Genomic DNA, 26,163 nt, shown 5'->3' on the forward strand with positions numbered 1-26,163 from the left:
CGGAACCCCAAAATTCCCGATCCGGAACCCCAAAAAATCGCGTCCTATATATAAGGGATTCCGCTCTGGAACCCCGAAATTCCCGATCTGGAACCCCGAAATTCCGCTCCGGAACCCCAAAAATCTCGTTAGAAAAACCCCAAAAATCGCGTCCTATATATAAGGGATTCCGCTCCGGAACCCCGAAATTCCCGCTCTGGAACCCCGAAATTCCGCTCGGGAACCCCGAAATCCCGCTCGGGAACCCCGAAAAATCGCGTCCTATATATAGGGGATTCCGCTCCGGAACCCCGAAATTCCCGATCCGGAACCCCGAAATTCCGCTCCGGAACCCCAAAAAAATCGCGTCCTATATATAAGGGATTCCGCTCCGGAACCCCGAAATTCCCGATCCGGAACCCCGAAATTCCGCTCTGGAACCCCAAAATTCCCGATCCGGAACCCCAAAAAATCGCATCCTATATATAAGGGATTCCGCTCCGGAACCCCGAAATTCCCGCTCTGGAACCCCGAAATCCCGCTCGGGAACCCCGAAAAATCGCGTCCTATATATAGGGGATTCCGCTCCGGAACCCCGAAATTCCCGATCTGGAACCCCAAAATTTTGCTCTGGAACCCCAAAAATCCCATTAGAAAAACCCCAAAAATCGTGTCCTATATATAGGGGATTCCGCTCCGGAACCCCGAAATTCTGATCTGGAACCCCAAAATTCCGCTCTGGAACCCCAAAAATCCCATTCGAAAAACCCAAAATTCGCGTCCTATATATAGGGGATTCCGCTCTGGAACCCCAAAAATTCCTGATCTGGAACCCCGAAATTCCCGATCCGGAACCCCGAAATCCCGCTCCGGAACCCCAAAAAAATCGCGTCCTATATATAGGGGATTCCGCTCCGGAACCCCGAAATTCCGCTCCGGAACCCCAAAAATCCCGTTCGAGAAACCCCAAAAATCGCGTCCTATATATAGGGGATTCCGCTCTGGAACCCCGAAATTCCCGATCTGGAACCCCAAAATTTCGCTCTGGAACCCCAAAAATCCCATTCGAAAAACCCAAAAATCGCGTCCTATATATAGGGGATTCCGCTCTGGAACCCCGAAATTCTGATCTGGAACCCCAAAAATCCCGTTAGAAAAACCCCAAAATTCGCAACCTATATATAAAGGATTCCGCTCTGGAACCCCGAAATTCCTGATCTGGAACCCCAAAATTTCGCTCTGGAACCCCAAAAAATCCCATTCGAAAAACCCAAAAATCGCGTCCTATATATAGGGGAATTCCGCTCCGGAACCCCGAAATTCCCGATCCGGAACCCCGAAATTCCGCTCTGGAACCCCAAAATTCCGCTCCGGAACCCCGAAATTCCCGATCCGGAACCCCGAAATTCCGCTCTGGAACCCCGAAAATCCCATCATAAATACCCCAAAAATCACGTCCTATATATAGGGTATTCCGCTCCGGAACCCCGAAATTCTGCTCCGGAACCCCAAAAATCGCTTCCTATATATAGGGGATTCCGCTCCGGAACCCCGAAATTCCCGATCCGGAACCCCGAAATTCCGCTCCGGAACCCCGAAAAATCGCGTCCTATATATAGGGGATTCCGCTCCGGAACCCCGAAATTCTGATCCGGAACCCCGAAATTCCGCTCTGGAACCCCAAAAATCCGCTCCGGAACCCCGAAATTCCCGATCCGGAACCCCGAAATTCCGCTCTGGAACCCCAAAAATCGCATCCTATATATAGGGGATTCCGCTCTGGAACCCCGAAATTCCCGATCCGGAACCCCAAAATTTCGCTCTGGAACCCCAAAAATCCCATTAGAAAAACCCCAAAAATCGCACCCTATATATAGGGGATTCCGCTCCGGAACCCCGAAATTCCCGATCCGGAACCCCGAAATTCCGCTCCGGAACCCCAAAAAAATTGCGTCCTATATATAAGGGATTCCGCTCCGGAACCCCGAAATTCCCGATCCGGAACCCCGAAATTCCGCTCCGGAACCCCAAAATTCCCGATCCGGAACCCCAAAAAATCGCGTCCTATATATAGGGGATTCCGCTCCGGAACCCCGAAATTCCCGATCTGGAACCCCAAAATTTTGCTCTGGAACCCCAAAAATCCCATTAGAAAAACCCCAAAAATCGTGTCCTATATATAGGGGATTCCGCTCCGGAACCCCGAAATTCTGATCTGGAACCCCAAAATTCCGCTCTGGAACCCCAAAAATCCCATTCGAAAAACCCAAAATTCGCGTCCTATATATAGGGGATTCCGCTCTGGAACCCCAAAAATTCCTGATCTGGAACCCCGAAATTCCCGATCCGGAACCCCGAAATCCCGCTCCGGAACCCCAAAAAAATCGCGTCCTATATATAGGGGATTCCGCTCCGGAACCCCGAAATTCCGCTCCGGAACCCCAAAAATCCCGTTCGAGAAACCCCAAAAATCGCGTCCTATATATAGGGGATTCCGCTCTGGAACCCCGAAATTCCCGATCTGGAACCCCAAAATTTCGCTCTGGAACCCCAAAAATCCCATTCGAAAAACCCAAAAATCGCGTCCTATATATAGGGGATTCCGCTCTGGAACCCCGAAATTCTGATCTGGAACCCCAAAAATCCCGTTAGAAAAACCCCAAAATTCGCAACCTATATATAAAGGATTCCGCTCTGGAACCCCGAAATTCCTGATCTGGAACCCCAAAATTTCGCTCTGGAACCCCAAAAAATCCCATTCGAAAAACCCAAAAATCGCGTCCTATATATAGGGGAATTCCGCTCCGGAACCCCGAAATTCCCGATCCGGAACCCCGAAATTCCGCTCTGGAACCCCAAAATTCCGCTCCGGAACCCCGAAATTCCCGATCCGGAACCCCGAAATTCCGCTCTGGAACCCCGAAAATCCCATCATAAATACCCCAAAAATCACGTCCTATATATAGGGTATTCCGCTCCGGAACCCCGAAATTCTGCTCCGGAACCCCAAAAATCGCTTCCTATATATAGGGGATTCCGCTCCGGAACCCCGAAATTCCCGATCCGGAACCCCGAAATTCCGCTCTGGAACCCCAAAAATCCGCTCCGGAACCCCGAAATTCCCGATCCGGAACCCCGAAATTCCGCTCTGGAACCCCAAAAATCGCATCCTATATATAGGGGATTCCGCTCTGGAACCCCGAAATTCCCGATCCGGAACCCCAAAATTTCGCTCTGGAACCCCAAAAATCCCATTAGAAAAACCCCAAAAATCGCACCCTATATATAGGGGATTCCGCTCCGGAACCCCGAAATTCCCGATCCGGAACCCCGAAATTCCGCTCCGGAACCCCAAAATTCCCGATCCGGAACCCCAAAAAATCGCGTCCTATATATAGGGGATTCCGCTCCGGAACCCCGAAATTCCCGATCTGGAACCCCAAAATTTTGCTCTGGAACCCCAAAAATCCCATTAGAAAAACCCCAAAAATCGTGTCCTATATATAGGGGATTCCGCTCCGGAACCCCGAAATTCTGATCTGGAACCCCAAAATTCCGCTCTGGAACCCCAAAAATCCCATTCGAAAAACCCAAAATTCGCGTCCTATATATAGGGGATTCCGCTCTGGAACCCCAAAAATTCCTGATCTGGAACCCCGAAATTCCCGATCCGGAACCCCGAAATCCCGCTCCGGAACCCCAAAAAAATCGCGTCCTATATATAGGGGATTCCGCTCCGGAACCCCGAAATTCCGCTCCGGAACCCCAAAAATCCCGTTCGAGAAACCCCAAAAATCGCGTCCTATATATAGGGGATTCCGCTCCGGAACCCCGAAATTCCCGATCTGGAACCCCAAAATTTCGCTCTGGAACCCCAAAAATCCCATTCGAAAAACCCAAAAATCGCGTCCTATATATGGGGATTCCGCTCCGGAACCCCGAAATTCCTGATCTGGAACCCCGAAATTCCGCTCTGGAACCCCCCCAAAAATTCCCATTTAAAAACCCAAAAATCCCATTCTGAATTCCCAAAAATTCCACCTTGGAACCCCAAAATTCCATCCTGGAACCCCAAAATTCCATCCTGGAACCCCCAAATCCCAGCGGGGGAAGAATTTGGGACCCCCTGACCCCCCTGGGATTGGGAATTTGGGGTCCCTGGGAGGAATTCTGGGGTCCCTGGGAGGAGTTTTGGGTTCTCCAGGAGGAATTTGGGGTCCCTGGGAGGAGTTTTGGGGTCTCCAGGAGGAATTTTGGGGTCTCCAGGAGGAATTTTGGGGTCTCTGGGAGGAATTTTGGGGTCTCCAGGAGGAATTTGGGGTCTCCGGGAGGAATTTGGGGTCCCTGGGAGGAATTTGGGGTCTCCAGGAGGAATTTTGGGGTCTCTGGGAGGAATTTTGGGGTCTCCAGGAGGAATTTGGGGTCTCCGGGAGGAATTTTGGGGTCCCTGGGAGGAATTTGGGGTCTCTGGGAGGAGTTTTGGGGTCCCTGGGAGGAATTTGGGGTCTCCAGGAGGAATTTTGGGGTCTCCAGGAGGAATTTTGGGGTCCCTGGGAGGAATTTGGGGTCTCTGGGAGGAATTTTGGGGTCCCTCAGAATTTTGGGATCCCCCAGGGCAGTTTTGGGGTCCCCAGGGGAATTTTGGGGTCACCCGGAAAAGTTTTTGGGATCCCCCCAAATCCAGGTGAAACCGCCCCGAAAAAACGGGGCTAAAACCCCAAAAATGGGTGAAAAAAAAACTCCCAGGAATTTAATCCCGAGATTCCGGATTAAAATTCCGGGAATTCCCCCTTGGGAGGAGCGGGAATAAACTCGGATCCACCCCCAGGGCCTGGTCCTGCTCCTTTTTCCATGGGAAAATTCCCATTTTCCCACCCAGAACTCCATTTCCCGCGGATTCCGCACCAGAAATTCCCGATTCCCGATTTCCTGGGATAATTCCCGCTTTTCCCGCCCGGAATTCCCGCAATTCCCGCTTTTCCCGCCCGGAAATCACAGGACAGGAACCAGGGAGGTGCGGAAGTGGAGCTTTTATTGAACTGGGATCCACTGGAGCCAAACTGGGATCCGTCGGGATCCATTGGGATCCACTGGGACCTGTTGGGATCCATTGGGATCCGCTGGGATCCGTTGGGATCCGTTTGGATCCGTTGGGACCCGTTGGGATGAGCTGGGATCCGTTGGGACCCGCTGGGATCTGTCGGGATCCGTTTGGATCCGTTGGGATCCGTCGGGATCCGCTGGGATCCGCCAGACCCGGCTCAGTTGGTCGAAGGCCTGGGGGGGAGGAAAAGGGGAGTCAGGACAGGTGAGAGACCCCCCAGGTGTGTCCAGATGTTCCCCCAGGTGTGTCCAGATGTTCACAGGTACCCCCCAGGTGTGCCCAGATGTTCCCAGGTACCCCCCAGGTGTGTCCCAGGTACCCCCCAAGTCCCCCCAGGTGTTCCAGGTGTATCCCCAGGTGTCCCCAAGTACCCCCTGAGTGTCCCCAGGTGTGCTCCAGGTGTGCCCAGATACCTCCAGGTGTTCCCCAGGTGTGCCCAGGTGTCCCTAAGTCCCCCCAGGTGTTCCCCAGGTACCCCCCAGGTGTCCCCAGGTACCCTCCAGGTGTCCCCAGGTACCCTCCAGGTACCCCCCAGATGTCCCCAGATGTGCCCAGGTGTGTCCAGGTGTCCCCAGGTACCCCTCAGGTGTCCCTAGGTGTGCCCAGGTACCCCCCAGGTGTCCCCAGGTATGCCCAGGTGTGTCCCCAGGTGTTCCCCAGGTGTCCCCAGGTGTGTTCCAGATGTGCCCAGGTCCCCCCAGGTGTGCCCAGGTGTCCCAGGTGTTCCCCAGGTGTCCCCAGGTACCCCCCAGATACCCCCCAGGTGTGTTTTTGGTGTCCCCAGGTACCCCCCAGGTGTCCCCAGGTGTCCCAGATGTGCCCAGGTAGCCCCCAGGTGTCCCCAGGTGTCCCCAGGTGTTCCCAGGTGTCCCCAGGTGTCCCCAGGTGTCCCAGGTGTCCCCAGGTGTCCCCAGGTGTTCCCAGGTGTCCCCAGGTGTCCCCAGGTGTGTCCCCAGGTGTCCCCAGGTGTGCCCAGGTGCGCACTTTGCCCACTCCACGTTGAGGATCAGGTGGTCGTAGCCGAAGCCGGAGACGCCGGCGATGGCTCTGGCAGCGTCCTCGCGCCGGTGGAAACTGATGAAGGCGAAACCCTGCGGGGAAAACGGGCTCAAAACACGGGAAAATGGGAAAAAACGGGAAAAACGGGAAAAACGGGACCAAAACACGGGAAAATGGGAAAAAAACACGGGAAAATGGGCTCAAAACACGGGAAAACGGGAAAAACGGGCTCAAAACACGGGAAAACGGGAAAAAACGGGCTCAAAACACGGGAAAACGGGCTCAAAACACGGGAAAACGGGAAAAAACGGGCTCAAAACATGGAAAAACGGGCTCAAAACACGGGAAAATGGGATAAAAACACGGGAAAATGGGCTCAAAACACGGGAAAATGGGCTCAAAACACGGGAAAATGGGCTCAAAACACGGGAAAATGGGCTCAAAACACGGGAAAACGGGCTCAAAACATGGGAAAACGGGAAAAAACGGGCTCAAAACACGGGAAAATGGGATAAAAACACGGGAAAATGGGATAAAAACACGGGAAAATGGGATAAAAACACGGGAAAATGGGCTCAAAACACGGGAAAACGGGAAAAAACGGGACCAAAACACGGGAAAATGGGATCAAAACATGGGAAAACGGGAAAAATGGGCTGAAAACATGGGAAAAACAGGCTCAAAACGGGCTCAAAACACGGGAAAATGGGATCAAAACACGGGAAAACGGGAAAAACGAGATCAAAACACGGAAAACCGGGCTCAAAACACGGGAAAACGGGAAAAATGGGACCAAAACACGGGAAAACGGGCTCAAAACACGGGAAAACGGGAAAAACGGGCTCAAAACACGAGAAAACGGGATAAAAACACGGGAAAACGGGATCAAAACACGGGAAAACGGGAAAAACGGGACCAAAACATGGGAAAATGGGATCAAAACACGGGAAAATGGGAACAAATCATGGGAAAACGGGAAAAAAAGGGTGGGAAAAACAGGATCAAAGCACAGGAAAAACGGGAATAAATCCCAGGAGAAATGGGATCAAACCCCAGGAAAACAGGAAAAAAAGGCGGGAAAAACAGGACCAAACCGCGGGAAAAAAAGGCGGGAAAAGCGGGATCAAACAGTGGGAAAAAGGCGGGAAAAAAAGGCGGGAAAAGCAGGAAAAAGGCGGGAAAAGCAGGGCAGGAAAAGCGGGATCAAACCCCAGGAAAAAGGCAGGAAAAGGAGGAAAAAGGCGGGAAAAGCAGGGCAGGAAAAATGGGATCAAACCTCAGGAAAACAGGAAAAAAAGGCGGGAAAAACAGGATCAAATCCCGGGAAAAAAAGGCGGGAAAAGCAGGAAAAAGGCGGGAAAAGCAGGAAAAAGGCGGGAAAAGCAGGGCAGGAAAGATGGGATCAAACCCCAGGAAAACAGGAAAAAAAGGCAGGAAAAGCGGGATCAAACCCCAGGAAAAAGGCGGGAAAAGCAGGAAAAAGGCGGGAAAAGCAGGATCAAACCGCAGGAAAAAGGCGGGAAAAGCAGGAAAAAGGCGGGAAAAGCAGGAAAAAGGCGGGATCAAACCGCAGGAAAAAGGCGGGAAAAGCAGGAAAAAGGCGGGAAAAGCAGGAAAAAGGCGGGAAAGGCGGGAGGAGGGGGCGGGGCCCCGCAGGTGACCTTGGACTGCCCGGTGGTTTTGTCCTTGGCCAGGTAAATGCGGGAGATGGAGCCGAAGGGGCGGAACAGCTCCTGCAGGTCGGTCTCGCGCGTGTCCTCCGACAGGTTGGTGACGCGGATGGTGGCGTTGTCATCGGCTGGGACGGGGAGGGCACAGGTGGGGTCACAGGTGAGGGCACAGGTGTGTCCCCAGAGTGCTCAGGTGTGTCCCCAAGGTGGTCAGGTGGGGTCACAGGTGCCCAGGTGTGTCTCAGGTGTGTCCCCAAGGAGCCCAGGTGTGTCCCCAGAGTGCCCAGGTGTGTCCCCAGAGTGCCCAGGTGTGTCCCCAGAGTGCTCAGGTGGAGTCGCAGGTGCCCAGGTGTGTCCTCAGAGAGCTCAGGTGTGGTCACAGGAGCTCAGGTGTGTCTCAGGTGTGTCCCCAAGGTACCCAGGTGTGTCCCCAAGGAGCCCAGGTGTGTCCCCAGGGTGCCCAGGTGTGTCCCCAGAGAGCTCAGGTGTGTCCCCAAGGTGCCCAGGTGGGGTCACAGGTGCCCAGGTGTGTCTCAGGTGTGTCCCCAAGGTGCCCAGGTGGGGTCACAGGTGCCCAGGTGTGTCCCCAAGGTGCCCAGGTGTGTCTCAGGTGTGTCCCCAAGGAGCCCAGGTGTGTCCCCAAGGAGCCCAGGTGTGTCCCCAGGGTGCCCAGGTGTGTCCCCAGAGAGCTCAGGTGTGGTCACAGGTGCCCAGGTGTGTCCCCAGAGTGCTCAGGTGTGTCTCAGGTGTGCTTTTCCCCTCCCCAGGTGTGTTTTACCATCCCCAGCTGTGCCCAGGTGTGTCCCCAGAGAGCCCAGGTGTGTCCCCAAGGTGCCCAGGTGGGGTCACAGGTGCTCAGGTGTGTCCCCAAGGTGCCCAGGTGTGTCTCGGGTGTGTCCCCAGAGAGCCCAGGTGTGTCTTTCCCCTCCCCAGGTGTGTTTTACCACCCCCAGCTGTGCCCAGGTGTGTCCCTAGAGTGCTCAGGTGGAGTCACAGGTGCTCAGGTGTGGCTCAGGTGTGTCCCCAAGGTGCCCAAGTGGGGTCACAGGTGCCCAGGTGTGTCCCCAAGGTGTCCAGGTGTGTCTCAGGTGTGTCCCCAAGGTGCCCAGGTGTGTCTCAGGTGTGTTATTCCCCTCCCCAGGTGTGGTTTTTAACCCCCCCCAGGTGTGCTTCCCCCACCCAGGTGTTCCCAGGTGTGTCCCCAGGTATCCCCAGCTGTCCCAGATGTGTCCCCAGGTGTGTCCCAGCTGTCCCAGGTGTTCCCAGGTGTCCCAGGTGTGCCAGGTGTGTCCCAGCTGTCCCAGGTGTGTCCCAGGTGTGTCCCCAGGTGTCCCCAGCTGTGCCAGGTGTGTCCCCAGGTGTGTCCCCGCTGTCCCAGGTGTGTCCCAGGTGTGTCCCAGGTGTGTCCCCAGCTGTCCCAGGTGTCCCCAGCTGTCCCAGGTGTGTCCCAGGTGTGTCCCAGGTGTGTCCCCAGGTGTGCCAGGTGTGTCCCCAGGTGTGTCCCAGGTGTGTCCCCAGGTGTGCTCACCTCTCCGGTTGGGCTGCATGCTCTCCCCTCTCCTGCTGGCCCCGTCCCTCAGGCTGGGCGGGACGTACTTGCCCGTCTTGCTCACCTGGGCAGCCACCGGCTCCGGCTCTGCAGGGGGGACACGAGGGACAGGAGGGGACAGGTGGGGACAGGTGGGGACAGGAGGGGACAGGTGAGGGTGGATGGGACAGGTGAGGACAGGTGGGACAGGAGGGGACAGGTGGGGACAGGAGGGGACAGGTGGGGACAGGTGGGACAGGTGGGGACAGGTGAGGATGGATTGGGACAGGTGGGGACAGGTGGGACAGGTGGGACAGGTGGGACAGGTGAGGATGGATTGGGACAGGTGGGACAGGAGGGACAGGTGGGGATGGATGGGACAGGTGGGGACAGGTGGGACAGGTGGGACAGGTGAGGATGGATGGGACAGGTGGGACAGGAGGGACAGGTGGGGATGGATGGGACAGGTGGGGACAGGTGGGACAGGTGGGACAGGTGGGACAGGTGAGGATGGATTGGGACAGGTGGGACAGGAGGGACAGGTGGGGACAGGTGGGGACAGGTGGGACAGGTGGGACAGGTGGGACAGGTGGGACAGGAGGGACAGGTGGGGACAGGTGGGGACAGGAGGGGACAGGTGAGGATGGATTGGGACAGGTGGGGACAGGTGGGGACAGGTGGGGATGGATTGGGACAGGTGGGGACAGGTGGGGACAGGTGGGACAGGTGGGACAGGTGGGACAGGTGGGGACAGGTGGGGACAGGAGGGGACAGGTGGGGACAGGAGGGGACAGGTGGGACAGGTGGGACAGGTGGGACAGGTGGGGACAGGAGGGGACAGGTGAGGATGGATTGGGACAGGTGGGGACAGGTGGGACAGGTGGGACAGGTGAGGATGGATTGGGACAGGTGGGACAGGAGGGACAGGTGGGGACAGGTGGGGACAGGTGGGACAGGTGGGACAGGTGGGACAGGTGGGACAGGAGGGACAGGTGGGGACAGGTGGGACAGGTGGGGACAGGTGGGACAGGTGGGACAGGTGGGACAGGAGGGACAGGTGGGACAGGTGAGGATGGATTGGGACAGGTGGGGTCAGGAGGGACAGGTGGGGACAGGTGGGGATGGATTGGGACAGGTGGGGACAGGTGGGGACAGGTGGGGACAGGTGGGACAGGTGGGGACAGGTGGGGACAGGTGGGGACAGGTGGGACAGGTGGGGACAGGTGGGACAGGTGGGGACAGGTGGGACAGGTGGGACAGGTGGGGACAGGTGGGGACAGGTGGGGACAGGTGGGGACAGGTGGGGACAGGTGGGACAGGTGGGGACAGGTGGGGATGGATGGGACAGGTGGGGACAGGTGGGGATGGATTGGGACAGGTGAGCACAGGTGAGGAGGGAAGGCAAAGGTGAGACCCCAACTCCCAGCTCCTCCTGCCTGGGGCCACCACCGTGACCTTGGGGCCACCACTGTGACCTCGGGGCCACCACAGCGACCTCGGGGCCACCACCGTGACCTCGGGGCTGCCACCACTCACAGAACCACATAAAAACCAGGGAAAAATTCCCAAAATTCCCAAAAAAGCAGGAATTGTGGCTCCTACCCCCCGGGAGTTTCTCCTTCTCGCCCGTGGACAGCCCCAGCTGCTCGGCCAGCTCCTTCTGCCCAGGGCCACCACCGTGACCTCGGGGCCACCACAGCGACCTCGGGGCCACCACCGTGACCTCGGGGCCACCACCACTCACAGAACCACACAGAAATGGGGTAAAAAATTCCCAAAATTCCCAAAAAAGCAGGAATTGTGGTTCTCACCCCCCGGGAGTTTCTCCTTCTCGCCCGTGGACAGCCCCAGCTGCTCGGCCAGCTCCTTCTGCCCGGGGCCACCACCGTGACCTCGGGGCCACCACGGCGACCTCGGGGCCAGCACCACTCACAGAACCACACAGAAATGGGGTAAAAAATTCCCAAAATTCCCAAAAAACCAGGGATTCAGGTTCTCACCCCCCGGGAGCTTCTCCTTCTCGCCCGTGGACAGCCCCAGCTGCTCGGCCAGCTCCTTCTGCATGGGCCCCAGCGTGTCCTTGTAGGGGCAGCGCGTGGTCCAGTGGTCGCCCTTGCAGATGCGGCAGGACACGATCTTCTGCCCCTTCAGCTTGTTCATGGGGTCCTCCTCCTCCTGGCAGTTCAGGTCCTGTGGGGCAGGTGAGGTCACCTGAGCACACCTGGGCACACCTGGGCACAGCTGGGTACCCCTGATAACCCCCTGGGGACACCTGGGGACACTAAGGGATGTTCATGGGGTCCTCCTCCTCCTGGCAGTTCAGGTCCTGTGGGGCAGGTGAGGGACCTGAGCACACCTGGGCACACCTGGGCACACCTGAGTGTACCTGGGTATCCCTGATAACCCCCTAGGGACACCTGGGGACACCTGGGTATCCCTGATAACCCCCTGGGGACACCTGGGGACACCTGGGGACACTAAGGGATGTTCATGGGGTCCTCCTCCTCCTGGCAGTTCAGGTCCTGTGGGGCAGGTGAGGGACCTGAGCGCACCTGAGCACACCTGGGCACACCTGGGCACAGCTGGGTACCCCTGATAACCCCCTGGGGACACCTGGGGCACACCTGGGTATCCCTGATAACCCACTGAGCACACCTGAGCACACCTGGGGCACACCTGAGCACACCTGGGGCACACCTGAGCACACCTGGGTACCCCTGATAACCCACTGAGCACACCTGAGTGTACCTGGGCACACCTGGGTATCCCTGATAACCCACTGAGCACACCTGGGGCACACCTGGGGCACACCTGGGTACCCCTGATAACCCCCTAGGGCACACCTGGGTACACCTGAGTGTACCTGGGTATCCCTGATAACCCACTGAGCACACCTGGGTACACCTGAGTGTACCTGGGTACCCCTGATAACCCCCTGGGCACACCTGGGTACACCTGAGTGTACCTGGGTACCCCTGATAACCCCCTGGGCACACCTGGGTACACCTGAGTGTACCTGGGTATCCCTGATAACCCCCTGGGGACACCTGAGCACAGCTGGGGGCACCTGGGGACACTTAGGGACACCCAGGACACACCTGGGGACACCTGGCACACCTGGGGACACACCTGTCCCAGGTGTCCCACTTGTCCCCAGGTGTCCCCACCTGTCCCAGGTGTCCCCAGGTGTGTTTTTGCTGTCCCCAGGTGTCCCCAGGTGTGTTTTTGGTGTCCCCAGGTGTCCCAGGTGTGTCCCCAGGTGTGTTTTTGTGTCCCCAGGTGTCCCAGGTGTGTCCCCAGGTGTGTTTTTGCTGTCCCCAGGTGTGTTTTTGCTGTCCCCAGGTGTCCCAGGTGTGTCCCCAGGTGTCCCCAGGTGCCCCAGGTGTGTTTTTGCTGTCCCCATGTGTGTTTTTGTGTCCCCAGGTGTCCCCAGGTGACCCCAGGTGTCCCAGGTGTGTCCCCAGGTGTGTTTTTGCTGTCCCCAGGTGTCCCCAGGTGTGTTTTTGTGTCCCCAGGTGTGTTTTTGGTGTCCCCAGGTGTCCCAGGTGTGTCCCCAGGTGTCCCCAGGTGTGTTTTTGCTGTCCCCAGGTGTCCCAGGTGTGTCCCCAGGTGTGTTTTTGTGTCCCCAGGTGTCCCAGGTGTGTCCCCAGGTGTGTTTTTGCTGTCCCCAGGTGTGTTTTTGTGTCCCCAGGTGTGTTTTTGGTGTCCCCAGGTGTGTTTTTGTGTCCCCAGGTGTCCCAGGTGTGTCCCCAGGTGTGTTTTTGGTGTCCCCAGGTGTGTTTTTGCTGTCCCCAGGTGTGTTTTTGCTGTCCCCAGGTGTGTTTTTGCTGTCCCCAGGTGTGTTTTTGTGTCCCAGGTGTGTTTTTGCTGTCCCCAGGTGTGTTTTTGTGTCCCAGGTGTGTTTTTGGTGTCCCCAGGTGTCCCAGGTGTGTCCCCAGGGGTGTTTTTGCTGTCCCCAGGTGTCCCAGGTGTGTCCCCAGGTGTGTTTTTGTGTCCCCAGGTGTCCCTCACCTCCTTGCTGGTGATGAAGGTCATGAAGACGTCGTCGCTCACGGTCGTCGTGGCCACGTTGGGCCCGGGGGCGTCGAACTCGGAATTCCCGAATTTCTTCCAGTTCTGGGAGGGGGGAGAAGAAAATCGGGAAAAGGAGCTGGGAAATCCCAGTTTATTCCCATTCCCAAATAAAAAATCCCAGTTTATTCCCATTCCAAATAAAAAATCCCAGTTTATTCCCATTCCAAATAAATCAATCCCAATTTATTCCCAGATAAATCAATCCCAGTTTATTCCCATTCCAAATAAATCAATCCCAATTTATTCCCATTCCAAATAAAAAATCCCAGTTTATTCCCATTCCAAATAAATCAATCCCAATTTATTCCCAGATAAATCAATCCCAGTTTATTCCCATTCCCAAATAAATCAATCCCAATTTATTCCCATTCCAAATAAAAAATCCCAATTTATTCCCATTCCAAATAAATCAATCCCAATTTATTCCCAGATAAATCAATCCCAGTTTATTCCCATTCCCAAATAAATCAATCCCAATTTATTCCCATTCCAAATAAAAAAATCCCAATTTATTCCCATTCCAAATAAAAAAATCCCAATTTATTCCCATTCCAAATAAAAAATCCCAATTTATTCCCATTCCCAATAAATCAATCCCAATTTATTCCCATTCCCAATAAATCAATCCCAATTTATTCCCAAATAAATCAATCCCAGTTTATTCCCATTCCAAATAAATCAATCCCAATTTATTCCCATTCCCAGATAAATCAATCCCAATTTATTCCCATTCCCAGATAAATCAATCCCAATTTATTCCCATTCCAAATAAAAAAATCCCAATTTATTCCCGTTCCAAATAAAAAAATCCCAGTTTATTCCCAGATAAATCAATCCCAATTTATTCCCATTCCCAATAAATCAATCCCAGTTTCATTCCCAGATAAATCAATCCCAATTTATTCCCATTCCCAATAAATCAATCCCAGTTTCATTCCCAGATAAATCAATCCCAATTTATTCCCATTCCAAATAAATCAATCCCATTCCCACTGAATTCCCATTTTTTTCCCCATTCCCAGATTAACCAATCCCATTTCCCATTTCCCATAGAATTCCCGTTTTCTTTCCTATTCCCACGGAATTCCCGTTTTTCTCCCCAATTCCCACGGAATTCCCGGGTTTTTTCCCCATTCCCATTTCCCAATTCCCACGGAATTCCCGGATTTTCCCCCCAATTCCCACAGAATTCCCAGAATTTTCCCCCATTTCCCACAGAATTCCCGGATTTTCCCCCCAATTCCCACAGAATTCCCAGAATTTTCCCCCAATTCCCACGGAATTCCCGGATTTTCCCCCAATTCCCATGGAATTCCCGGATTTTCTCCCCAATTCCCACGGAATTCCTGGGTTTTTCCCCATTCCCATTTCCCATTTCCCACGGAATTCCCGGATTTTTCCCCCAATTCCCACGGAATTCCCGGATTTTCCCCTCACCTTGCGCCGGGCCACGGCCTTGGAGGCTTTGCGGGTCTCGATCCGGAAGGTTCGGATGATCTGGGAACGGGAAAAACGCGGGATTGGGGCCCAAAATCCCCAAATTTGGGAATTCCTGGAGCGTCTGATCCCCAAAATCCCCAAATTTGGGAATTCCTGGAGCGTCTGATCCACAAAATCCCCAAATTTGGGATTCTCAGGTCCCAATTTCAGGGCTCAGGTGCAGAATTTGAGTTACCTGGAGCACCTGAGCCAAATTTGGGGTCCAGAGGTGCCAAAATTTGGGGCTCAGGTGCAGAATTTGGGGCTCAGGTGCCCACCTGTGCCCACCTGTGCTCACCTGAGCCCACCTGTGCCCACCTGAGCTCACCTGAGCTCACCTGAGCTCACCTGAGCCCCACCTGAGCCCCACCTGAGCTCACCTGAGCTCACCTGAGCCCCACCGAGCCCCACCTGAGCCCCACCTGAGCCCCACCTGTGCCCACCTGAGCCCCACCTGTGCCCACCTGAGCCCCACCTGTGCCCACCTGAGCTCACCTGAGCCCCACCTGTGCCCCACCTGAGCCCCACCTGTGCCCCACCTGAGCTCACCTGAGCCCCACCTGAGCTCACCTGTGCCCACCTGAGCTCACCTGAGCTCACCTGAGCCCCACCGAGCCCCACCTGAGCCCCACCTGAGCTCACCTGAGCTCACCTGCGCTCACCTGTGCCCACCTGAGCCCCACCTGTGCTCACCTGTGCCCACCTGAGCCCCACCTGAGCTCACCTGAGCTCACCTGAGCCCCACCTGTGCCCACCTGAGCTCACCTGTGCCCACCTGAGCCCCACCTGAGCTCACCTGTGCCCACCTGAGCTCACCTGAGCTCACCTGAGCCCTACCTGTGCTCACCTGTGCCCACCTGAGCCCCACCTGTGCCCACCTGAGCTCACCTGAGCCCTACCTGTGCTCACCTGTGCCCACCTGAGCCCCACCTGAGCCCCACCTGTGCTCACCTGTGCCCACCTGAGCCCCACCTGAGCCCCACCTGAGCCCACCTGAGCTCACCTGAGCCCCACCTGAGCTCACCTGAGCCCCACCTGAGCCCACCTGAGCCCCACCTGAGCTCACCTGAGCCCCACCTGCGCTCACCTGAGCCCCACCTGAGCTCACCTGAGCCCCACCTGAGCTCACCTGAGCCCCCAGCTCACCTTGACCTTGCGCCCATCCTCCTCCTCGCGGTACTCGGTGATGGTTTTGATGTTGCCATTGACGACCTCCTTGGGGGATGGGAGGGGCCCTGGGGACAGGTGAGCACCAGGTGTGTCCCCAGGTGTGTCCCCAGAGCCCCCCAGGTGTGTCCCAGGTATCCCCAGGTGTGTCCCAGGTACCCCCAGGTGTGTCCCAGGTACCCCCAGGCGTGTCCCAGGTACCCCCAGGTGTCCCCAGGTGTGTCCCAGGTACCCCCAGGTGTCCCCGGGTGTGTCCCAGGTATCCCCCAGGTGTCCCCAGGTGTGTCCCAGGTACCCCCAGGTGTGTCCCAGGTACCCCCAGGTGTGTCCCAGGTGTCCCCAGAGCCCCCCAGGTGTGTCCCAGGTGTGTCCCAGGTACCCCCAGGTGTCCCCAGGTGTGTCCCAGGTGTCCCCAGGTGTGTCCCCAGGTGTGTCCCAGGTGTCCCCAGGTGTGTCCCAGGTACCCCCAGGTGTGTCCCAGGTGTGCCCCAGGTGTGTCCCAGGTACCCCCAGGTGTGTCCCAGGTACCCCCAGCTGTGTCCCAGGTACCCCCAGCTGTGTCCCAGGTGTCCCCAGGTGTGTCCCAGGTACCCCCAGGTGTCCCCGGGTGTGTCCCAGGTGTCCCCAGAGCCCCCCAGGTGTGTCCCAGGTGTCCCCAGGTGTCCCCAGGTGTGTCCCAGGTACCCCCAGGTGTCCCCAGGTGTCCCCAGGTGTGTCCCAGGTGTGTCCCCAGGTGTGTCCCAGCCTCACCTCCCTTGAGCAGCTCGGCCTCGGCGCTGGAGGGACCTCCCAGGACCCCGGGCAGGGGCAGATCCTTGAGCAGCTCACTGGTGATCACCTTGTCTGGGGGACAGCTGGGGTCACCTGGGCACAGGTAGCCCCAGGTGCCACCCCCACAGCTGTCCCCAGCTGTCCCAGGTACCCCCAGGTGTCCCCAGCTGTCCCAGGTACCCCCAGGGGTGTCCTGGTGTCCCCCCAGGTGTCCCCAGAGCCCCCCAGGTACCCCCAGGTGTGTCCTGGTGTCCCCCCAGGGGTGTCCTGGTGTCCCCAGGTGTCCCCAGGTGTGTTTGGGGGTGTCCCCAGGTGTGTCTTAGGTGTCCCCAGAGCCCCCCAGGTGTCCCCAGGTGTGTCCAGGTGTCCCCAGGTGTGTTTGGGGGTGTCCCCAGGTGTGTTTGGGGGTGTCCCCAGGTGTCCCCAGGTGTGTCTCAGGTGTCCCCAGAGCCCCCCAGGTGTCCCCAGGTGTGTTTGGGGGTGTCCCCAGGTGTGTCTCAGGTGTCCCCAGGTGTCACTCACCATCTTCTCCTCCCTCCTCCTCCACCTGGTCAGCCCAGCTGGGCTTGGAGCTGTGGGGACACAACGGCCTCAGGTCCCTCTGTCCTCCTGTGTCCTCCTGTCCGTCTGTCCCTGTGTCCTGTGTCCTTCTGTCCCTGTGTCCCTCTGTCCTTCTGTCCCCTCCTGTCTCTCCTGTCCCTCTGTCCCCTCCTGTCCCTGTCCCCTCCTGTCCGTCTGTCCCCCCCCAGCGCCGCCCCCTTCCCCTCACGGCCACAGCCCCGCCCGAATCCCCCCGGGACCCCGAACCGGGACCCCCAGATACCGAACCGGGACCCCTGGGACCCCCGGGACACCGAACCGGGACCCCCAAGATACCGAACCGGGACCCCCAGATACCGAACCGGGACCAATCGGGACCCCCGGGACACCGAACCGGGACCCCCAGATACCGAACCGGCACCTCCGGGACACCAAACCGGGATCCCCAGATACCGAACCAGGACCCCCCGGGACACCAAACCGAGACCAATCGGGACCTCCGGGACCCCGGATCGGAACCGACCGAGCCCCACAAGCGGGACCCCGCTCCCGGATCCCACTCCCGGTTCCCCCCCACCCCCCACAGCCACAGGCCCGATGCGCCCGCCGCTCCCGCTCCGCGCCCAGCCCCGCTCCCCATCCCGGTTCCCGCCCCCCATCCCGGTTCCCGCCCCCAATCCCGGTTCCCGCTCCCCAGCGCCGCTCCCGGTGCCGTTCCCGCAGTTCCTCGCCCTCACTCGTACTCCCCGGTCGGCATCGCCTCCGCCTCCCTCACGCCGCCACACCGGAAAGGCCGCCCGCCACTTCCGGCCCGCGCGCGTCACTTCCGGCGGGGGGGAAGGCGGGAACGCGCCCCGCGCGGGGCCTGACGGGAAGCGGTTGCTAAGCAACGCCCCCTTGAGGCCTACTCGTAGCGCGGCGGGAGAGAATCGGTTTCTAATTTATAATTTATAGGCGCGATTTATTTGAAGAAATATTACAACATATAAAAACTACATAAAGTATCGAGTTCCACCTTGTACAAAGCGGCCGCGGGGGGTTGGGTACAATGCGATAAAAACGGGGAGCGGGGCCGGGCCCTGAGGGGGGGTTGGGTCAGCACAGAGAGCGCTGAGGGAAAGGAATTTAAAAATAAAATTAAAAAAATAAACGAAAGACAAAGAGGTGAAGTGGTTTTTAAAAGAAAAAAACGGAAGAAGAAAAGGCAGGAAAAAAAAATCCAGGGGGAAAAAGAAGGGAAAAAGAACTTTGAACATAAAGGAAAATAAGGGTTAAGAAAGAGAAAGAAAAAATAGGAAAAAAGAGGAAAAAAAGGAGAAAGAAAGAAGGGATGTAAAGAAGGGAGAAAAATAGAAAAGGGGGGAAAAGAGAAAAAAAAATAGAGGAAAAAAATATAGAGGAAAAACAAAATAATAGAGAAAAAAACAGAAAAAAATTGAGGAAAAACCAGAAAAAATTGAGGAAAAAACTTTAAAAAAATTAAAAAAAAAGGGGAAATAAAAGCGAAACCAAACCAAAGTGAAGCAAAAAGGCCAAAAATCATCCCCAAATCAGCCAGGCCGCCCCCCCAGGGCTCCGTGTCCGGCGGCCGGGGACTCAGGCGGCCGCTTCCATCGGCTCCGGACGCGCCACGCGGGGACCTGGGGACACCACGGGGACACCGTGGGGACAGGCGAGGTCACTCAGGGGTCACTCAGGGGTCACTCAGGGGTCAGGGGTCACTCAGGGGTCACTCACCGGCCGTGTCCTGGCGCAGTTTGGCCACAGCGCAGGCCTTGATCTCCAGCCCGATGGCTTTGGCCAGGGGAGGTGGCACCGCATTGCCCACCTGGGGACACCGAGAGGGGACAGGGGACACTGAGAGGGGACATGGACAGGGGACACCGAGAGGGGACAGGGGACACTGAGGGGACAGGGGACACTGAGGGGGGACAGGGGACATGGGGACACCGAGAGGGGACATGGGGACATGGGGACACGGGCAGGGGGACAGGGACAGGGGACATGGACAGGGGACGGGGGACATGGGGACACTGAGAGGGAACAGGGGACATGGACAGTGGGACATGGGGACACCGAGAGGGGACATGGGGACACGGGCAGGGGGACAGGGACAGGGGATGGGGACAAGACAGTGGACACAGGACAAGGGGACAAAGGGAACAATGGGCACAGGGACAGGGGACAGCACTGACCTGCCTGTGACCAATGGACACAGGGACACAGGGACAGTGGACAGGGGGACACGGGGACACAGTGACACAGGGACAGGGGACACAGTGACACGGGGACAGTGACACAGTGACACAGGGACAGGGGACACAGTGACACGGGGACAGTGACACGGGGACACGGGGACACGGGGACAGTGACACAGTGACACGGGGACAGGGGACAGCACTGACCTGTGACCAATGGACATGGGGACACGGGGACAGTGACACAGGGACACAGTGACACAGTGGACACAGTGACACGGGGACAGCACTGACCTGCCTGTGACCAATGGACACAGGGACACAGGGACAGTGGACAGGGGGACAGGGGGACACAGTGACACAGGGACATGGGGACACAGTGACACAGGGACACAGTGACACGGGGACACAGTGACACGGGGACAGTGACACAGGGACACAGGGACAGGGGACACAGTGACACAGTGGACACGGGGACAGGGGACAGCACTGACCTGCCTGTGACCAATGGACACAGGGACACGGGGACACAGGGACACGGGGACAGGGGACAGCACTGACCTGCCTGTGACCAATGGACACGGGGACAGGGGACACAGTGACACGGGGACACAGTGACACGGTGACAGTGACACAGTGACACAGTGACAGCACTGACCTGCCTGTGACCAATGGACACAGGGACAGTGACACAGGGACACAGGGACACAGTGACACGGGGACACAGGGACACAGTGACACAGTGACATGGGGACAGGGGACACAGTGACACGGGGACAGTGACACAGTGACAGGGGACAGCACTGACCTGCCTGTGCTTGTCCAGGATGTTCCCGAAGAGCCGGAAGGTGTCCGGGAATCCCTGGGAGCGCGCGCACTCCCGCACGCTGACCACGCGGTGCTGCTCGGGGTGCAACACCCGGCCCTGCAGCCGGACACGGCACGTGGGGACACCGTGGGGACATGGGGACACTGGGGACACCCGTGAGGACACCGTGGGGACATGGGGACACCCGTGGGGACACCCGTGGGGACACCGTGGGGACACCCGTGGGGACACCCGTGGGGACATGGGGACACACGTGGGGACATGGGGACACACGTGGGGACACTGGGGACACCCGTGGGGACACCGTGGGGACACCGTGGGGACACCCGTGGGGACACCCGTGGGGACACCCATGGGGACACTGGGGACACCGTGGGGACATGGGGACACTGGGGACACCCGTGGGGACACCGTGGGGACACCCGTGGGGACATGGGGACACACGTGGGGACACCCATGGGGACATGGGGGCACCCGTGGGGACACTGCGGACACCCGTGGGAACACCCGTGGGACACTGGGGACACCTGTGGGGACACTGGGGACACCCTTGGGGACATTGGGGACAGCCATGGGGACACTGGGACCCCACCTGCAGGGACACTGGGGTCACCCTTGGGACACCCTTGGGACACTGGGGACACCCGTGGGGACATTGGGGACACCCACGGGGACACTGGGACCCCACCCATGGGGACACTGGTGACCATCACACCTCACCATTAGGTCATGGTGGCCAAGGGCTGTGTGACCGTGACCACCGGACACCACCGAGGCCGCGACACCGTGACCATCGGTCACCCCCTGACCCACCCCAGGCCAGTGACCACCGGACACCACCGAGGCCGTGACACCGTGACCATCGGTCACCTCCTGACCCACCCCAGGCCAGTGACCACCATCCCCTGACCACCGGACACCACCAGGGCTGTGACACTGTGACCATCGGTCACCTCCTGACCCACCCCAGGCCGGTGACCACCATCCCCTGACCACCGGACACCACCAGGGCTGTGACACCGTGACCATTGGTCACCTCCTGACCCACCCCAGGCCAGTGACCACTGGACACCACTGAGGCCATGACACCGTGACTGTGGTCACCCCCCGACCCCCCCGAGGGTTGTGACCACCATCCCCTGACCACCGGACACCACTGAGGCCGTGACACCGTGACCATTGGTCACCTCCTGACCCACCCCAGGCCGGTGACCACCGGACACCACCGAGGCCGTGACACCGTGACCGTGGTCACCCCCTGACCCACCCCAGGCCGGTGACCACCATCCCCTGACCACCGGACACCACCAGGGCCGTGACTGTGGTCACCCCCTGACCCCCCCGAGGGTTGTGACCACCATCCCCTGACCACCGGACACCACCAGGGCTGTGACACTGTGACCATTGGTCACCCCCTGACCTACCCCAGGCCGGTGACCACTGGACACCACCGAGGCCGTGACCGTGGTCACCCCCCGACCCCCCCGAGGGTTGTGACCACCATCCTGACTGCCGGACACCACCAGGGCCGTGACACCGTGACCATCGGTCACCCCCCGACCCCCCCGAGGGTTGTGACCACCAGACACCACCGAGGCCGCGACACCGTGACCGTGGTCACCCCCCGACCCCCCCGGGGGTTGTGACCACCGGACACCACCAGGGCCATGACACCGTGACCATCGGTCACCCCCCGACCCCCCCGAGGGTTGTGACCACCATCCCCCACCTGCTTGCCCATGGGCTCGGGGTTGGTGACGGTGGTGCTGAAGAAGCCGTCCCACTCCAGGCGCCCGTACAGCCCGGCCCAGTGGTTGTGGCGGTTCCCGGTGTGCGGCAGGCACCACGGGATCAGGGTGTTGAACTGCCGGTCGGCCGGGTCGCACGGCTTCCCTGGGGAACAGCAGAAACACGACAGCCGCCGAAGCCCGCCGTCGCCGGGCGGAACGGGCGGCGCCCGCCCGGCGCGGGCTCGGCGTTCCCGGCGTGCCGGCACCCACCTTCGGCGCAGGAGCAGACGCCGCGCAGGGCGCCGGAGCTGCTGCGGCCGTTCTTGCGCTCGTGGTGGGTGTAGCGCAGCTTGCGGGTGTTGGTGCCGTCCGACAGCCGCACCTCGATGTTGGGCAGGTCCCGCCAGTCGGAGCCGGGCGCCAGCGGGATGTGCCGCATCCGCGCCGCCACCAGCGCGCTCATGTCCTGCCGGGGACGGGGACGGGGACGGCGGGGCTGGGCGGGGGTGCTGGGCACCCACGGGGGGTGTTGGACACCCATGGGGGGTGTTTGGGATCAATGGGGGGTGCTGGGCACCCATGGGGGGTGTTGGACACTCATGGGGGGTGTTGGGCATCAATGGGGGGTGTTTGGGATCAATGGGGGGTGTTGGACACCCATGGGGGGTGTTGGGCACCCACGGGGGGTGATGGACACTCACGGGGGGTGATGGGCACTCATGGGGGGTGCTGGGCACCCATGGGGGGTGATGGACACTCATGGGGGGCGTTTGGGATCAATGGGGGGTGATGGACACTCACGGGGGGTGATGGGCACCCATGGGGGGTGTTGGGCTCCCACGGGGGGTGTTTGGGATCAATGGGGGGTGATGGAGACTCACGGGGGGTGCTGGGCACCCACGGGGGGTGATGGACACTCATGGGGGGTGATGGACACCCACGGGGGGTGTTGGGCACCCATGGGGGGTGTTGGGCATCAATGGGGGGTGATGGGCACCCAATGTGGGGTGTTGGACACCCATGGGGGGGATCCGCTGGGACCTGTTTTGATCCCTTGGGACCCATTTGGATCCTGTCTGGATCTGTTTGGACCTGTCAGGACCCGTTTGGACCCGCTGGGACCTGTTTGGATCCGTTTGGACCTGTTTGGACCCGCTGGGACCCGTTTGGACCCGCTGGGACCCGTCAGGACCCGTCTGGAGCCGCTGTGACCCGTTCCCACCTTGCAGATGTGGTCCCTGAGGATGGGCTGGTACTGGGAGCCGCGGATCTGCCGCTGGAACCAGGACTGGGGCTCGCCGTTGTAGGAGATCTCCAGCGCCGCGGCGCCGTTGCGGATCTCGGGCAGGTCCGACATGGTGTCCCGCACCGTGATGGTGCGGAACGGGCCCGAGTACGTCCTGGGGGAGGGACAGTTCCCCACCGGAACTCCCAAACCGCAATTCCCAATCGGAATTCCCAAACCACAATTCCCAAATCACAATTCCCAACTCACAATTCCCAATCGGAATTCCCAAATCACAAATTCCCAACTCACAATTCCCAACTCGGAATTCCCAAACCGCAATTCCCAAACCACAATTCCCAATCGGAATTCCCAACTCGGAACTCCCAAACCACAATTCCCAAACCGCAATTCCCAATCGGAATTCCCAACTCGGAACTCCCAAACCACAATTCCCAAACCGCAATTCCCAACTCACAATTCCCAAACCGCAATTCCCCACCGGAATTCCCAACTCAGAATTCCCAACTCGCAATTCCCAACTCGGAACTCCCAAACCACAATTCCCAAACCGCAATTCCCAATCGGAATTCCCAACTCACAATTCCCAAATCACAATTCCCAACTCACAATTCCCAACTCGGAATTCCCAACTCACAATTCCCCACCGGAATTCCCAAACCACAATTCCCAAATCACAATTCCCAACTCGCAATTCCCCACCGAACTCCCAAACCGCAGTTCCCCACCGGAACTCCCAAACCGCAGTTCCCAATCGGAATTCCCAACTCGGAACTCCCAAACCGCAATTCCCAAACCACAATTCCCCACCGGAATTCCCAACTCGGAATTCCCAACTCGCAATTCCCCATCGGAATTCCCAACTCACAATTCCCAAATCGGAATTCCCAAATCACAATTCCCAACTCGCAATTCCCCACCGAACTCCCAAACCGCAGTTCCCCACCGGAACTCCCAAACCGCAGTTCCCAATCGGAATTCCCAACTCGGAACTCCCAAACCACAATTCCCAAACCACAATTCCCCACCGGAATTCCCAACTCACAAATTCCCAACTCACAATTCCCAACTTGGAATTCCCAAACCCCAGTTCCCCACCGGAACTCCCAAACCGCAATTCCCAAATCGCAATTCCCCATCGGAATTCCCAACTCACAAATTCCCAACTCACAATTCCCAACTCACAATTCCCAAATCACAATTCCCAACTCAGAATTCCCAACTCGCAATTCCCCATCGGAATTCCCAACTCACAATTCCCAAATCACAATTCCCAACTCACAATTCCCAAACCGCAATTCCCAAACCACAGTTCCCCACCAGAATTCCCAAATCGCAGTTCCCAATCGGAATTCCCAACTCGGAACTCCCAAACCACAATTCCCAAACCACAATTCCCAACTCACAATTCCCAAACCGCAATTCCCAAATCACAATTCCCAAACTGCAGTTCCCCACCGGAATTCCCAAACCACAATTCCCAAATCACAATTCCCCACCGGAATTCCCAACTCACAAATTCCCAACTCACAATTCCCAACTCGGAATTCCCAAACCCCAGTTCCCCACCGGAACTACCAAACCGCAATTCCCAATCGGAATTCCCAAATCACAAATTCCCAACTCACAATTCCCAAACCGCAATTCCCAAATCACAATTCCCCACCGGAATTCCCAACTCACAAATTCCCAACTCGCAATTCCCAACTCAGAATTCCCCACCGAACTCCCAAACCGCAATTCCCCACCGGAATTCCCAGCTCGCAACTCCCAACTCGGAATTCCCAACTCGGAATTCCCAAACCCCGAATTCCCAAACCCCAAATTCCCACCCCGGAATTCCCACCCCGGAATTCCCAAACCCCAAATTCCCACCCCGGAATTCCCACCCCAGAACTCCCCTCCGGCGCCTCCCCAGCGGCGATTCCCGGAATTCCCAAATTCCAAATTCCCACCACAGAATTCTCAATCCCAAATTCCAAATTCCCACCCCGGAATTCCCAAACCCCAAATTCCCAAATCCCAAATTCCCAAACCCCGAATTTCCAAACTCAGAATTCCCAAACCCCAAATTCCCACCCCAGAATTCCCAAACCCCGAATTCCCAAACCCCGAATTCCCACCCTGGAATTCCCAAACCCCAAATTCCCACCCCGGAATTCCCACCCCAGAATTCCCAAACTCGGAATTCCCACCCCGGAATTCCCAAACCCCAAATTCCCACCCCGGAATTCCCACCCCAGAATTCCCAAACTTGGAATTCCCAAACCCCGAATTCCCACCCCGGAATTCCCACCCCAGAACTCCCCTCCGGCGCCTCCCCAGCGGCGATTCCCGGAATTCCCAAATTCCAAATTCCCACCACAGAATTCTCAATCCCAAATTCCAAATTCCCAGCTCGGAACTCCCAAACCCTGAATTCCCAAACCCCAAATCCCAAACCCCGAATTCCCAAACTCGGAATTCCCAAACCCCAAATCCCAAAGCCCGAATTCCCAAATCCCGAATTCCCACCCCAGAATTCCCAAACCTCGAATTCCCACCCTGGAATTCCCACCCCAGAATTCCCAAATCCCGAATTCCCACCCCAGAATTCCCAAACCCTGAATTCCCACCCTGGAATTCCCACCCCAGAATTCCCAAACCCCGAATTCCCAAACCCCAAACTCCCAAACCCCAAATTCCCAAACTCGGAATTCCCAAACTCGGAATTCCCAAACTCGGAATTCCCAAACCCCGAATTCCCAAACCCCGAATTCCCACCCCGGAATTCCCAAACCCCAAATTCCCACCCTGGAATTCCCACCCCAGAACTCCCCTCCGGCGCCTCCCCAGCGGCGACTCCCGGC

At 57.9% G+C, this 26,163-nt stretch overlaps 2 protein-coding genes and 1 long non-coding RNA gene across 13 annotated transcripts in view; 1 reads left to right on the plus strand and 2 right to left on the minus strand.

The window, feature by feature from the left end:
• Nucleotides 1–4,994: 4,994 nt before the first annotated feature.
• On the minus strand, nt 4,995–18,171 carry EIF3G (eukaryotic translation initiation factor 3 subunit G). 11 transcript variants are annotated; one of them, XR_015281400.1, is made up of 12 exons: nt 18,049–18,171; nt 17,294–17,343; nt 16,751–16,843; nt 15,980–16,068; nt 14,792–14,851; nt 13,292–13,396; nt 11,281–11,470; nt 9,281–9,388; nt 7,744–7,880; nt 6,068–6,174; nt 5,151–5,256; nt 4,995–5,069 (listed from the first exon to the last, which is right to left on the minus strand). XR_015281400.1 is itself a non-coding variant. In XM_086871236.1 (11 exons), exons 1-11 carry the CDS (start codon nt 18,066–18,068, stop codon nt 5,241–5,243), a joined length of 975 nt encoding a protein of 324 aa, XP_086727362.1. In that variant the 5' UTR covers nt 18,069–18,162; the 3' UTR covers nt 4,995–5,240. The 11 variants fall into 11 exon arrangements, 4 of the variants coding, with proteins under 4 accessions (XP_086727362.1, XP_086727363.1, XP_086727365.1 ...); XR_015281401.1 differs by having other exon boundaries at nt 4,995–5,039; nt 5,167–5,256; nt 18,049–18,162; XR_015281403.1 differs by having other exon boundaries at nt 4,995–5,039; nt 5,167–5,256; nt 18,055–18,154.
• Nucleotides 12,661–13,485, plus strand: LOC147647612 (uncharacterized). The gene is made up of 2 exons (XR_015281407.1): nt 12,661–12,713; nt 12,745–13,485. It is a non-coding gene; the product is annotated as an uncharacterized LOC147647612 (long non-coding RNA).
• An 80-nt stretch (nt 18,172–18,251) lies between the features above and the next one.
• DNMT1 (DNA methyltransferase 1) overlaps nt 18,252–26,163 on the minus strand; it is a 29,315-nt gene continuing 21,403 nt past the window's right edge. The window contains exons 29-34 of the mRNA XM_086871218.1: nt 23,291–23,468; nt 22,339–22,534; nt 22,068–22,231; nt 20,318–20,434; nt 19,049–19,139; nt 18,252–18,951 (exon numbers count right to left, since the gene is read on the minus strand). Of these exons, the coding sequence (XP_086727344.1) occupies nt 18,908–18,951; nt 19,049–19,139; nt 20,318–20,434; nt 22,068–22,231; nt 22,339–22,534; nt 23,291–23,468 (790 nt within the window). The 3' untranslated portion in view covers nt 18,252–18,907. The remainder of the gene's footprint in view (nt 18,952–19,048; nt 19,140–20,317; nt 20,435–22,067; nt 22,232–22,338; nt 22,535–23,290; nt 23,469–26,163) is intronic.

Source organism: Cyanistes caeruleus, chromosome 35, assembly GCF_971803275.1.
Source record: "Cyanistes caeruleus chromosome 35, bCyaCae1.hap1.1, whole genome shotgun sequence".
NCBI lineage: Eukaryota > Metazoa > Chordata > Aves > Passeriformes > Paridae > Cyanistes > Cyanistes caeruleus.

Excerpts from the sequence above, each read along its gene's own strand:
- EIF3G (XM_086871236.1), bottom strand. The coding sequence starts at position 18,068 with ATGCCGACCGGGGAGTACGA. Across the intron at positions 14,852-15,979 it reads AGGATGGGCGCAAGGTCAAG|ATCATCCGAACCTTCCGGAT; the intron begins GTGAGCTGGGGG and ends TCCCGTTCCCAG. Across the intron at positions 11,471-13,291 it reads CCTTCATCACCAGCAAGGAG|GACCTGAACTGCCAGGAGGA; the intron begins GTGAGGGACACC and ends CCTGCCCCACAG.